The sequence below is a fragment of the Helobdella robusta genome (assembly GCF_000326865.2).
Source record: "Helobdella robusta unplaced genomic scaffold HELROscaffold_80, whole genome shotgun sequence".
In the NCBI taxonomy this organism is placed as follows: domain Eukaryota; kingdom Metazoa; phylum Annelida; class Clitellata; order Rhynchobdellida; family Glossiphoniidae; genus Helobdella; species Helobdella robusta.
This window is the reverse complement of record NW_008705460.1, coordinates 101,576-117,051: the sequence shown is the minus strand read 5'-3', so window position 1 is coordinate 117,051 and position 15,476 is coordinate 101,576. Positions and strand designations below refer to the sequence as shown.

The 15,476-nt window shown below is 34.7% G+C and overlaps 3 protein-coding genes across 3 annotated transcripts; all 3 read right to left on the bottom strand.

Moving 5' to 3' along the window:
* Positions 1–225: 225 nt before the first annotated feature.
* On the bottom strand, positions 226–3,311 carry HELRODRAFT_182084 (hypothetical protein; the record flags this gene model as incomplete). The annotated part of the gene is made up of 2 exons (XM_009032389.1): positions 226–273; positions 2,742–3,311. The coding sequence occupies 2 exons, from the start codon at positions 3,309–3,311 to the stop codon at positions 226–228; spliced, it is 618 nt and encodes a 205-aa protein (XP_009030637.1).
* Positions 3,312–7,570: 4,259 nt separating this feature from the next.
* Positions 7,571–8,083, bottom strand: HELRODRAFT_182083 (hypothetical protein; the record flags this gene model as incomplete). The annotated part of the gene is made up of 1 exon (XM_009032388.1): positions 7,571–8,083. One exon carries the CDS (start codon positions 8,081–8,083, stop codon positions 7,571–7,573), a length of 513 nt encoding a protein of 170 aa, XP_009030636.1.
* A 3,865-nt stretch (positions 8,084–11,948) lies between these two features.
* On the bottom strand, positions 11,949–12,424 carry HELRODRAFT_182082 (hypothetical protein; the record flags this gene model as incomplete). The annotated part of the gene is made up of 2 exons (XM_009032387.1): positions 11,949–12,214; positions 12,271–12,424. 2 exons carry the CDS (start codon positions 12,422–12,424, stop codon positions 11,949–11,951), a joined length of 420 nt encoding a protein of 139 aa, XP_009030635.1.
* Between the last annotated feature and the right edge of the window lie 3,052 nt (positions 12,425–15,476).

Here is a 15,476-nt window from a genome sequence, read left to right as displayed (position 1 = left end):
TTGAAACAAAACAGCTTCGTGTTGTTGAAATTTTATTTAAAAAACTTCTAACTGCAAAATGGGGTGTAATCTTCAACCGTACATGTTTATCTGAGAACCTCATACCAAATTATATATATATGTATGTATATTAGTTAATGTTAATTAAATAATGCGCAATGATAAAATTTGTAAAAATTGTATAAAATAATATTAAAGGTTAAGACCGTTATGCTCATTGTAAAGTTAAGTGCAGGACGGTGAAATATATTTAATTAGCATCATAGCTTGTTCCTGTCACAGTAAATGTTATACGATAATCTTATAACAGTGTTTATCAATTTTTCATTAAATGATAGCGCCATGGAACTGAACTTTAAACAGTGACAAATTAAAATTATTGTAAAAACCAATAGGCGTTTTTTCGAATGAGTTTATGACTAGTGAACAATGTTTATAGTCTTTATTTAAACAACAATGCAAATTATTAGAGTATTTATTTCTCTTGTATTGCCTGGAGGATTCTAGATTGGTTTCATGGCACACAGTTAATTCTAGAATCTCAATTTTGTTATTTTGAAGTATGGTGATATCGGGTCGTAAAGCGTTGAATAATTGAGATATTGGGCGAATACCCTCAGACTCTAAATCTGCAAATATGCGGCAATTGGCTTGAGCGGATATGTCACACTGATGTCACACTGCTAATTAAACTTTGGCGTAAATATTCGGTCCAATCAATTTTAACTAAACATAAATTGAAAGAATTGTAAAAGCCTATGGGCGATAATTCAAAAGAATTTATTAAATTAGTATAATGATTAAAATTGTTCAACAGGTTGTTTTTGAGATTGCTTGTATATTTGTCGAGTTTGTATTGCCTGGACTTGACAAAGTTTGTTTCGTGGCAAATAGTTAGTTCAAGTATTTCGATCGTATTGTTGCTGAAAATGGCGATGTCTGGTCTAAGCGATCTGAATAGCTCTGATAGTGGACGTGTCGCATCATCCTCTACATCCGCGAAGATGGCGATATTCGGACCAGCACATGCTTTGATATTGTTGATGATTATTGAGAGAACTTTGTTGTGGCGATTTAAGTATAGTTTGAGTGCTGCTGTTGAGCTACAATTTGAGAACACGTGTTTATTAGTTTGTCTCACGTTGCAAAGAGGGCATAATGCATTGGTTGTTTTGCTCCATCTTTGAAGGTTAGCGTTTGTAGGCAGTTGTTGTGTAATATATTTTCTTATAAATTTATAAAAAACTTCGGATAGTTTTACTGTTGATTTAAACCATCGTGCAATCTCTGAGTTGTGGATATTTTCATTTACTGATTTGACCAGAGCTCCTTGACACTGCAGTATCGACAGGTGGTTCAAGTCCCTCTGATGATGTTGTCGTTTGAGAGCTTCGAGTGCCTGCTTAATATCAACATTCTCCGGAATGAGATTGTCAACCTTTCTGTTGTTACATGTTTCGTTCCAGAGAGATTTTATTTCATCGCTTGCGTTTCGTTTAAAGTAACCACGAAGTTTCATCCTCGCTATTTCAGCATGGCACTTTAGCGATTTTACGTTGAGGCCTCCAGATTTGTAGGACAGAGATAACATTTCTACGACGCAGCTGCTTACAGGCATGGTCAGCCAATCTCTCACGGTCTCTGTTATCAGACAGTCTAATGTATTTTCTATCCATGTCAATGAAATGTCGTACATACGAAGTTCAAATATTAATTGGGATGGAACAAATCGTCTTAAAATTTCAAGTTTCCACTAGACGGATGTATCCAATTCATCAATCGTATGTAGTATTTGTTTTAGTTTATTATGTAGTAACTCCATTTCTTTTGCGTTCCTACAATCGAAATCATAAATTTTTCCCAAGTATGTGAAATGATCGTTGATGTTGATCTGAGGAATCGTCTCGTTTTCAATTGTTAATTTTGGTAAAAATTGTTCATATCTTCCGTCAATTTTTCGCATCCCAAATGTACAACATTTGTCTATTTTCATCCTCATACCCGTCGATCGGCACCAAGCTAGATTGAGATCAATCAGTTTTTGGGCTCCCTCTGTGCTGTTTGCAATGATTGCTGAATCGTCAGCAAATTGGAGCCAAGCTCGTGACTTCAGGCTAGCTGTCGGTCCCCAAATGTATCCGATTGTTGGTAATATTTTTGCTGTAATACTTCCATTAGAGGATTGAAGCATAAGTTGAAAAGCAAGGGGGAGCTGGGATCGCCCTGCAGTACTCCACGTTTCACCAGAATGGGTGGAGTTAAATTATTACACACAGATACAGTAATGGAGTAATTAGCATATATTGATCTAATCAAATTGCTCACTTGGTCTGAGATATGGTGGTGTTGAAGGACTGATGAAATGAGATCATGACTAATTTCACCAAACGCATTCCTTAAGTTCAGAAGAGTAACAATGATAGTTCTCTGGTGCTTCTTTGCGTCCCTCAGTAGATGTGACAGTAAATGGGTGTGTTCAGCTACACCGTCTACTTTTGGGTAGAAACCTTTTTGGATTGTTTTGTTGATGATGTTATTAATTTCGAGATATTTGTATAATCTATTGTTGACAAATGTTGAAAATATTTTATAGAGAACTGGTTGAAACGTTATTGGTCGGAAGTTTGCTGGATCGCTGGCGTCACCTTTTTTGTGAATCAATATCGTAAGGCCCCTTCTCCAGCGTGAAGAAGCCTTGAAGAATTTTTCACATTTTGTAACGTTGAACAAAGGTAGCGAACTATTTGATGGTTAACAGTTATACAAGTAGGCCAAAGTTTTTGTTGCAATCGATTGGTAATATCTGAGTTCTTCCTACATTTTTGCGCTTTCACGGCCGATAGCTTTAATCTTATTTTTTTACTAAGCGCTTTGGTTTGCAAGTCATAGTTGTGATTGTTTCGGCCCAGGACTTTGAGTTGTTTCAGCTCCTTTTTTAATTTGTTGATTGACTTGTTCTGATAAACAGATGAAATTGTTTTTGTTTCCAACGTGCCATAGTTTGAAGCAAAGTAGTCGTATATTAGTGATTGAAGACTGTTGGTAAAGTTGTCGATGTTGTTGACATTGGGTAGATTTGCCCTCTGCGAATGGAAGTACGCGTTTGCCTCCGCCCATTGTTTTGCAGTTTCGGGCAGTTTTAAACCAGGAAGGGGTGTTTCTACCTTGTCAATATTCGGTGTTATTGAGGGTGGGACAAGTGATTGCCGCTGTGGAGAAAGTAACTCCGAGTTGGAACCATCATCTGGGTTGTTTGCTGTACTATCCGAATTTGGAAAATTTTTAAATATTTTGCACACACGTTGGTGCATCCGTAGACCCTTTCTGCCTTTACAGCTTCTACCACAGCAACAAACAATTGATTTATTGTCAATATTAATTGAATTATTATTATTACTATTTGAGTTATTAACTAAAATATTTGGAGATATATTAATATTATCCTTTGGAGATAAACGTGTGCAAATGTTATTGTTGACTAACGTAGTCTTTGAGTGTCTATTAACATTTATAAAATCTTTAAAACAATATGGACACTTACTTGAATTAATTGTTAAAATTGAGTTTAAAATCAAAAATAAAATAATTTAAAATTTAAAATTTAAACTATTTAAAAAATTATTGACTGCCATAATTTTATGCCAATTTAGAATCAATTTTCAAACTATTAAAACTCAATAAAACAGATTAAAATATATAAAAAAAAGTGAGCAAGCAAAAATCTGCCAACTCTCATGTTTCAACGTATAATAATAATAATATTAATAATAATAATAATAATAATAATAATAATAATAATAATAATAATAATGAGAACTCTTTTATTTCTTCGAAAGCAAAATTATGAATGAAAATTACAATTAAATAAAAAATGATCAAATATTATAATAGTTGAAAGATTAAAATAATGGATAATTTAATACCTATGATGATGATCTGTATATTGCTTTATTATTACTTATCAAATTAAATTTTTTTTTCAAATATTTTATTAAAAAAATTGATTGCAATAATAATGATAATATAATAATACTAATTATGAAAAATGAAATGATTAATTAAATTTTGTGATGGAAGAAATCACAAAACCGATACGCACTGGTGACATTTGGAATCTAGTATATGCTGATGATATCGTTTTAACAGCCACGTCTGAGCAGAATGCAGCACAGATGTTTGAAGATTGGAACACCAGATCATGGATTCAAAGTCAACATCAGCAAAACCAAAGCAATGAACACTGGTGAACCAATCCAATCCACAGCTACTGGACGATGGCCCTGTTCAGTTTGTAAAGCTGGTGTAGGTAACAATTCAATCAAGTGTCGGCAGTGTAACCAGTGGTGTCCAATTTAGTTTGTCCTGCTTGCATCAATCCACAACAACAAATTCAAAATAGCACTGTTTTTGAAGCCATTAAAATATAGAAAGTCACATCGTTTCAATATCTAGGGGATGTTCTGGATTGTACTGGAACAGCTGAAGCTGCCGTTCGAGCACGCATACGTGCAGCCTGGAATAAACGGCATCTCCTTGCCTCTATATTGATGCGGCGTGACATCACACTACCACTACGATCAAGACTTCTTAAATCTGTGATACGTCCGGTGTTGTTATATGGTGCAGAAACATGGCCAATGACAACCAAACTGGAACAACAACTTCAACGAACCGACATGAAAATGCTCCGATGGATGCAACAAATTATTCTGAAGGACCACATCAAATCCACCGAAATCCTGCGTCGTGCTGGTTTAGATGATATAAAAGACGAATGCCGGCAACACCGTCTGCGGTGGTTTGGTCATGTCAAACGAAGTGGAAACTGTACCATAACTTCTCTTGCAGATGTTGAAGTACCTGGCACACGTCCCAAAGGCCGTCCAAAGAAGTCCTGGTCGCAAACAATCGAGCAAGACATGAAAGCTCTAAATTTAAATGAAATGGATACAACTGATTGTCTAATTTGGCGCAAAAAGTTGATGGCAAAGAAAACAACGTCCTACCTCGAGAAACCGGGTCTCTGGACGCAAAACTAAGATTGATTGAAATGATATAATAATCACCATAATCTACGAAGCTCATCAATAATTAAAAAGAATTTAATAATTAAATAAATGATATAATAATCACCATAATCTACAAAGCTCATCAATAATTAAAAAAAGTACAACTAGATAGAGTTAGTTTTAAAATTGATTCAAATGACATTTCTGTCACAATATAAAAAATATGTTGATGATATTGCTGAGTTAATGAGACTGTTACAGAATTTATCACACCACAGAATATCGACGAGCGATAAATTAAAAAATTTAAATAAACCTAATGGAGGTATTGATTATTAATTTAGACTGTTTAAAATTGTCTAACAGATTATGGTGGAGATGATGAGAATATTTTGCCAATTTATAGTCTTTTGATTTTAAGAAGTTTGTTTCATGGCAAACGGTTAATTCAAACACTTCAATTGTGTTGTTCCGAAGAAGAGCAATGTCTAGGCGTAACGTCTTGAAGAGACAAGATAATGGTTTGATATTTGTCTTGCTCGGCATCCGCATAGATGAAGACTTCTGAGTTTGCGCATGACTTCAACTTTTCCAAAATTATTAATAAAATTTTGTTGTGACGTGTCGTATATCTTTTTAACGCTGCTTCCGAGCTGCAATTCGACATAACGTGCTTGTTTGTTTAGCGAGCACTGCATAGTGGACATTGTGCAGTGGACGATTTACCCCACCTGATCAGGTTTGCATTTGTCGGGAATTGTTGCACTAGACATTTTCTGACGAACTTAAAGAGAACCTCCGGAAGGCATGTAGTGTATCGCGACCAGTGAGCAGCTGGAATGTGTTCCTGAATTGCCTTGAATATTGTTCTTTGGCACTGGAGGGATGTCAAGTGATCAAGTCTGTTGTCGTACCTTTAGTTCTTTGAGCGTCAGTTTGATGTCGGTCGAGTTAGGAAGCATGTTATCAATTTTGATGAAATTGTTGTGCGATTCTCTCCACAAACATTTTAGTTCTTCATTGCCGTTAGATTTTAATTAATTGCAAAGTTTAATCCTTAAAGATTCGGCGTAATGTTGGAGAGTTCTTACGTTCAATCCACCTTGTTTGAAGAGGAGCGATAAGCATTCCAACAAACAACTACTGATTGGCAAAGATAGCCATGCTCTAACCGATTCAATCATCAAGGAGTCAAGACAACTGCCAATCCATGTCAACGAAAAGTCGTATGTCCGGAACTCGAAAGCCAGTTGAGATGGTTTATATCTTCTTAAGATTTGAAGCTTCTACTGGGCTGACGTATCGAGTTCGCTGATTGTTGACAACGAATTTTTTAATTTAGCGATCAGCTGTTTTTCGCTTCTGAGTTGTTTCCCTCAAAATCGTATATTTTTCCAAGATATACAAAATGCCCGCCTATTTCGATTTGGGGAGTGGTTTTGTCGTCGATGGTTAGTTTAGGAAGGAACTGTTCATATACGCCGTTATTTTTTCTCATACCGAAGGATGAGCATTTATCTAATCTCATTTGCATGCCAGTTGCGATGCACCAAGCCCGGTTTATATTGATTAGTTTTTGAGCGCTTTCTGTGCTGTTGGCGATTATTGCTGTATCGTCAGCAAATTCCAGCCATGCTCTAGTCTTCAAGTTGGCTGTTGACCCCATATATAGCCGCATTGTTGATATTCGGGCTTTTCCAGTATTTTCATTAGGGGGTTGAAGCACAAATTAAATAGCAATGGCGAAACAGGATCGCCTTGAAGCCCGCCACGTTTGACCGGGATGGGTGGTGTTAGTACATCGCAACCTGAAACGGATATTGTATAGTTGGCGTATATAAATCTTATTAAGTTGCTGATAATGGGTGGTATGTGATGATGGTCCAAAGTGAATGATATCAGGTTGTGGCTAACCTCACCGAAAGCATTCCGAAGATCCAGCAAAGAGACAATTATTGTTCTTTGATGTCTCTTGGCGTCATTAAGCATATTTGATAAAAGCTGGGTGTGTTCGGTCAGGCCATCCACTTTTGGATAAAACCCTTTTTGAATATTTTTGTTGATAAGATTATTTATTTCTAAAAAGTTGTACATTCTATGGTTTATGATTGATGAAAATACTTTATATAGCGTAGGTTGTAGGGTTATTGGTCTAAAGTTGGCCGGATCGTGAGCGTCACCTTTTTTGTGGATGAGCAATGTGAGACCTTTTTTCCAACATGATGGGATCCTGGAGGTTAACCAACATTGAGTAAAAAGTTTTTGTAGGGTGGTACGTAGTATCGGACATTTTTTTAAGGGAATTACTGAGATTTGATCTAGCGGACAAGGTAAAGATTTTGATTTGTATTTGTGTATTGTTGAACATATTCCGTTGTGGGTAGGAAGATTGATGTTGCATGTTGGTGAGTTTTGTATTCAGTTAGGAAGTTGATATTTTTTGTGGTTGAGGTTGTTTAAGATGTTGCCAAAATATTGTTTGCAATCGATTGCGTTGAATAGTGGGCTCATGCTTTTTGTTGTATTGAATATTCTCTTGCATGACCACCAGAAACGTTGTTTTAATTGAGTAGAGATTGTTGATATTTTTCTTCACGTTTTGAAAGTTTTAATGATAATATCTTAGAGCGAAGAGTTTTTCTGGTGTTGATGATTTGTTTGTCGAAATTGTGATTATTATGACCCAGAACTTTTAGATGTTTAAGTTGTTTTTTCAGTCCTTTAACGGATTTATTTGTGTTGGTGGGTTGATCATTGTGAAGATTAACAGTTCCATAGTTCTGAGCGAAGTATTTATAAATCATGGATTGAAAAGCGTTAGTAAATTCATTGAGGTTATCATAACCCGGAAGGTATTTGAGCAGTAGCTGGAAGAAGATGTTGGCCTCTAACCACTGGGCTGGCGTTTTGGGCAGTTTGACGCCAGGTAGAGTTGATATGATTGTCTCAGCGGAAGGTGGCTTTGGCGATTGAGGGTGGTTTGTTGTCGAAGTTTGGCTGTCGGGTATTGACGGAGATGTTGTATTGCTTTCAGCTTCCGAAACTTCTTGCGATAGTTGTAGCGATTTATGCATTTTGCAAGACCGTTGATGCATAATTAAACCTTTTCTGCCTTTGCAACATTTTCCACAACAACAAGTAATTAAATTATTAGTTTCAATATTAATTGAACCAGTATCAGAAATATTTGAATTGTAAATGCTTGCTGAAATTTTAATATTTAAAACTATCGCCATATTCCTTGAAATTTTGCGAATATATTGAGCCAATTTTAAAACCAATTGATCGATAAAAAACTTGAATTATGTATAAAAACAGTGAGCTGAACCAAAGTTGGCCAGCTCTCTTGCCGTCAACACATAATCTTTCATATAATAATAATAATGTGAACTCTTTTATTATCAAAGCCAAGTAAAATCAAAATAATCAAATAAATAGACAAGCAAAATAAAATATACAAATAAATAAATACAGTTAATTGTTAAAAAGATATGGCTAGTCATCGCTGCTCGTCATTCAAAAATGAGTATAGTGATGATAAAGTAGTATAAAAATTACATATTGTTCACGCATTATTTCTATCGCAATATATGGCATATGATGATGAGATTACATTATTAATTAAGCTATATCTAAATTGATAATAATAATAATAATAATAATAATAATAATAATAATAATAATAATAATAATAATAATAATATCAATAACAATAACAACAACAATAATAATAATAACAATAATGATAATAAAGACAACAATGATAATAACAACAATAATAATAATAAATTGAATTAATTTCGCGCCTCACAATTTTGGCGCTGTTTTTGTCGCCGTTACAACTATAGTTTAAAACATTTTACAATTTTTCGTTGTTAAAATTTTTCATTAGAATTTCATGTTTCTTTTTCGAATTTATTTGTATATATTTTTAATAATATTAAAACTATGACAATACTAATTAATGAATTAATAAATAATGCACTGTCGATGACGGTTTAATGTCAAGGGAAAAGCAAAAAGCAAACACCATTCACGACAGCAACAACAACAAACACATCAACGACATCCGACACAAAACCAATCACAACAACAAACTCTACGACAACCCAGTAATTATTCAAACACTAAACACATAGAGATACATGCATACGCACCCACACTCAAACATACAACATCTTGATAAAAATGTTCAATAACCATTAACAAACACAGAAACACAAGGTGTAAAATTAAAACCTGGCAACAATATCACACCACATAAATTCCCAACACAAACTACACACGCACACACACAAACCCAAACATACAACATCTAGATAATAATCTATATTTATCGGGAACCATCGAGACAAGACAAGACAACAACAACAAGACAACTATCAATCAACAAACTACGTCAACGCTAACCATCCAGTACCAATTTCTTCAACATTAACTCGGAAGCATGATGATTAACCCACTGTACTTTATTTTTATTCGTTCACTACTTCCGTTTAAACATATTCCTTTATTAGTACCTTTAATGTAGACGGAGGTTTGAAAGTTGTGTTCGTTGCAAGTGACAAGAACGTCGAGAAAAGGGAGTTGTTTATCAATTTCATATTCAATGATAAACTTTAATTTGAATTTATTGATTATTTTAATAAATTATCTATTAGATTAGGATCGTTATAAGATACAAAAATCTTGTGTAGATGTTGCGCTTAAGTTCGTGTTCAACAGTAAGAACAGTTCGACTGGTAGTTTTTGTAAATGCTGGTAGAAGACCGAATTTTTACAATATGTAATAAATTCCACCGATTTATTAGTAGTGTTTATCAACTTGATGACGGTTTAGCATCGAAATAGATCTATCTGCAATAATTTTGATAAAATGTTTGTTAATAAAAATAAAGCTTCAATTTTAAACAAACTCAATCTTGTCGATACAAATTTACTAAGACAAAATGAAAAATTCGAATACAAGTTGATAAACACTAATAAATCGGTGGAATTTATTACACACACACACACACACGCACACGCACACGCACACACACACACACATATATATATACTGTTTTCAAGAAAATCAACCACGTTAATACAATTATTATGTTTAGCACTGTTTTCGAAGCCATTAAGGTAGAGAAAGTTACAACGTTTCAATATCTATGGGATGTTCTGGATTGTACTGGAACAGCACTACGATCAAGACTTTATAAATCTGTGATACGTCCGGTGTTGTTATATGGTGCAGAAACATGGCTAATGACAACCAAACTGGAACAACAACTTCAACGAACCGACATGAAAATTCTCCGATGGATGCAACGAATTAGTCTGAAGGACAACATCAAATCCACCGAAATCCTGCGTCGTGCTGGTTTAGATGATATAAAGGACGAATGCCGGCAACACCGTCTGCGGTGGTTTGGTCATGTCAAACGAAGTGGAAACAATGCCATAACTTCTCTTGCAGATGTTGAAGTACCTGGCACAGGTCCCAAAGGCCGTCTAAAGAAGTCCTGGTTGCAAACATTCCCGCAAGACATGAAAGTTCTAAATTTAAATGAAATGGATACAACTGATCGTCTAATTTGGCGCAAAAAGTTGATGGCAAAGAAAACAACGTCCTACCTCGGGAAACCGGGTCTCTCGACGCAAAACGAAGATTGATTGATTGATGGAAAATTGTCAAAGTTTAACAGTAAATAAATATGTTTTTAGTTCTTTTTTTAAATGTTCTAAGAAACAGTCCAGACGATCGCAATGACTGTGGCAAGCTGTTCCACACGATCGGAACTGCAACAGAGATACTCCGTGCATTTATTTCTCGAGCTATTGCTGACCTCAATTAAATTTCTTCAATAATCTGAACGTTTGTCATTTGTTTTTTGCTTTCATGGAAGTTATCCAATTATTACGATGATCATCTGTCGATTCTTTCCATTTTTCTACATGTTTGTTTAGCTTTTTCACAATCATGATCAAACCATGGTGCCATACGCTCACCTCTATCATAGATAACTCAAACATGCACAAATCTATCAACAATACTCTTTAACTCGTTGTTTAACATTGTTAGTTTCTTTTCGACGCCATCACTACAGCATGGTTTAGATACTGGTGAAGTTAAAATAGCACCAATAAATTTTTCCTCATCCATTGCTTTCCATGATCTATATGATTTCATCACTGTTTTCGGGGCTGGCCGAATAATCATTGTTTCTACTTTTATGAAACTGTGATCCGAAATTATTTCACAGGATAGATCTTAGCATTAAGTACTGGAAAGTCATGCGAACCGACAACTAAATCCAATGTACCTTCTAGGATATGTGTAGGAACGTTGAAATGATTTACTAATTGAAATATATCAAATATTTCTTTTAAACGAATAAATTGGGGATCAGCAGTTCTCTCAACATGCAAAATGAAGTCATCAATAAAATCAATAAAATCCCATCCCCATCAATAAAATGTTTGAATTTAAAATTGTTAAGTACTCCAAGATTGAAAATAAAACTGTTATTGGAGCTGAGCCAGGTCTGTACATAGCCAGCAAGATGAATACGCTTTTATTTATTGATAATCTGATTGCGATAGCTTCAAACGTACTAATCAATGGCAGAGTTAACTTTTATATTTGAACTCTTTGAGAAAGTAAACTATTAAACCAACATGACACGGATCATGCTTTCTAATATAATCAACAAACTGAAACCCAGGTGGCTTTGCCAAACCAATTACAAAATTACCATCCAATCCATGCCAAGTCATCACAAATCAACCCAAGAAAAGTATCAACCTTCTTCATAATTGACCTGACGTTAAGTAATCCAAACATAATATTGCCATTTTGATTTCTGTCATCCATGTCATTACTATCGACTACTTCGAATCTTTCTTTGCAAAAAACTAAACTATTTTCCATTTCCCGACCTCCACTTTGGCTCAATATAAAAAACCCTCTTTGCAACTCTCCTCTATTCTCTTGGCATCATCAAGCAATTTTTGCAAGTCGCTCCTTTGTTGAATTATCAGGTCATGACTAAACCGAATATTTTTCAAACTGTCATCTAAAGTTTTCATCCTACTTATGTTTTTGAAGATGAGTTCTTTAATTTTTGCAACGTCAAATTTGAGGAGAATTGGTTTGACAATTTTGTCACTTTTCTTTCCTAATCGTATCACCTTCAAGACACTTATAAGACCAAAAACTTCATCAGTTAAATATTTTTAACTATTTTATGAACCCTGTCATCATCATCAGCACCTTCCTTCAATCCGAATAGCATCATGTTGGCTTCACTCTCCTTTGCCTCGACAACCTTGTTCAGCGTTATTTGAACACTTTTCACATCATCATTGATTGCTTGCACACTTCTATCAACTTCAGATTTGACAACTTCCGAAAAAGATCTGTTCATTTCACGCTTAAAAACCGATATTTCATTGCACAGCTTTGATCCAGAAGCATCATTCGGAATCGAAATATGGCCTTATTTGCAGCATGAATTCGAAAAATAAGTTTATTTTGAATTTTAATAAACTAAACGTTCACCAAAAAACTTTACTGAGAAAAATCGAAAAAACGAACTACAAACATATTAACGCCAAACATTCGGTAGAATTTATAGAATATTGTAAAAATATATGTAAAAATATATATATATGTAAATATGTACGTACATATATGTACAGGTATATATATATATATAATAGATTGAATCTTGTTTTTTTTTTATGGCTCACTATAAATGTGTGGGGTGCGTTCAAGGACCAGTACAAAAAATGATTTCTACAAAATTTTGAATATTTTAAATCACAATTTTACGCTAGCTTTCCATAAATTGTTTAATCTTGTGTAACCGTTAAGCTAGTCTCCACATCCTGCACGTTACCTGTCTACCATGGGCAACGGTCTGTATGTTTAGCGTTATTACGCGAACATGGCGTTTGCTGGTGGCGGTGGTGTGAGAAAAGTTTTTATTTATACAAAAAATGATTTTGTTTACGAAATTGATACAAATACAGTAAACTCTATCTCACCCTCAAAGGTTTTTATTCTACTAAAACTAATTATTAATTTAATTTTTTAAGAATTACGACATTAGAATTTTTAAATGTAACCTGTGTATGTGTATATGTAACGTTACGCCAGTGCTAGAAATAAGTGTGAGACTTACGTTCACCACTGCAAAATTGCACATGTTGCATTGCGGTATGAAAAATAATGGAGATAATGTTTGTAATGGACTTTCAGCTACCTATTTTAGTTGAGAACAAATTAGGTTTAACTAATAATAGGCGGGTTTGCGGTCAATGTCAATTGCTGATTAATTGCGACGTGATAGTCTAATGGTTAAGGGGTTCTGTTTCGCAATCACCGGGTTCAAATATGACAGAAAGATCCCCACCTATCACATGCTTCGTGTGTGATGCATCGTTTATTTCATTTACAGTGTTTGTGCGCTTCATTGAATCTTCTGAACTTTGGAAGAGTGTAATTGACCTTTAATCTTTAACCCATTAGTGCCCAAATCACAACCACGCTACCAAAAAGTATCAAATTTTTCAGTTAGGTAGCTATACCTAATATGAGACCCTAGCACAAGTATTTTTTTGGATTTTATTATTTGTAACAAAATGGCGGCGTGTTCCCAAATGGGAACAATGGGCACATCAACTACCATGTTCCCATTTGGGAACATCTTTTTTTTAACATAGAAATAAATATAGCAGACTTTTAATTATATGGAAAAAATGTAAAACGCAAAGAAAAATGATTTTTTTTAATCAAATGAATTTGTGAAAAAATATAGTTTAGTCAAATTTTATTAGTCATTTATTAAAACTGTTAAATTTATTGTTTTTCGTGATAATCTTTTTCACAGTGAAGATGCAATGGAACATTGCACTTGTTACTGAAGACGTGCATTTTTTTTGCATTGTTGACATCTGGATTGCTTCCCAGATGGAACCAAATGATGACCCGTCATATCGAATCTTACATCAGGAATAGGTTGGCTATAAGGTCCTGTCATCATCTGTGCTGGTTCTTGCAGTTGCATGATTGTACGCACAATATATCTCCTGAAATCTAGATGATCAAAAGTTCCTCCCACTTCAACATGAAGTCGCCAGGCTGCTACGACAGCCATGTTTATTCCATTTATGAACAATGGCCACCACCATTTCTTGGACCTCAACATTGGTCGATAGGAAGCCATAAATCTGTCAAGCAAATCGACTCCTCCCATGTGTGTGTTGTACCTTTTAATGAGTGCTGGTTGAGGTACATCTACAGAGGCTTTCTTGGTGCTGCTCCATCTCCGAGCTTTGTCAAGTGGAAGAATTTTATCATAATTTGATGCAACTATGACACATTGATTATCATTCCACTTGACCGCGATTACGTTTTTGTCACAACATGCATCATAAAATCCTCTGTCTTTCTTTCTCATTGTTTTTGAATCCATCAATGGACACTTTGTCAAACGATTTTCTCTTACTGTCCCTGTTGCTTTTATATTTTTTTCTTTCAGTGAGCTGAGCAAAGAGTAGTTGGTGAAAAAATTGTCAAAGAAAACTTCATGATCAGCAGGATTTTCAAGGCAATCTAACAGTGACATGACTACACGATGACCTAGTCCATGACTTTCATCATTTGTTGTCTGTGGTTCTTTGCCACAGTACACCTGTACATTAAATGGATATCCACTGGATGATGCTAATACTCAAAGTTTATACCCAAAACGAATGGGTTTTCCTCGTAGAAACATTTTTGCTGAGTGATGTCCAAAATAGGGTACCATTTCTTCATCAATACTAAGAAATTTATTGAAAACACCAAATTGTTGGAAACGAGTATTCAATGCAGAAATGAAAGAACGAACTTTAAATAATTTGTCTCCTTGAACAATCTTGTCATTATCTGCCAAATGAATATATCTTTTAATTTCTAGGAATCGTGATCGAGACATCTGTTCTGCCACAAATGTAATTCTTATATCTTCATCCCTATTCCAGTACATTCTTTCCCGAGGCAATGTATGATATCCAGTCAGTAAAAGTATTCCAACAAATTTGTCCAAATCTAGGTGATTAAATTCAAATTTATTATTGTTTTTTTGTCCAGCATATTTGACTGTCTCATTCACTATCATATCCCTCAACTCATTGTCATAATAAAGTTTGAAAAGATGATATGGTGATTTGGAACATAATTCTGGATATTTTGATCTTATTTTTTCTGGTGTTCCTGTTGATGATTTTCCAGTGAAATTTATTTTTTTGGTCCATTTTGGTTCTGGCTTCTTACATTTTTTATCTTTTTTTTGTAATCCAACATCATTACGTGCGTCTGCTTGTTCTAAAAGAACACCAACTCTTCCAGGACTTCATTTGGCATGTTTGATGGCAGCAAATCGTCATCATCTATCATCTCTTCATCTGAATGCTGTCTACCTTCGTAGGAGG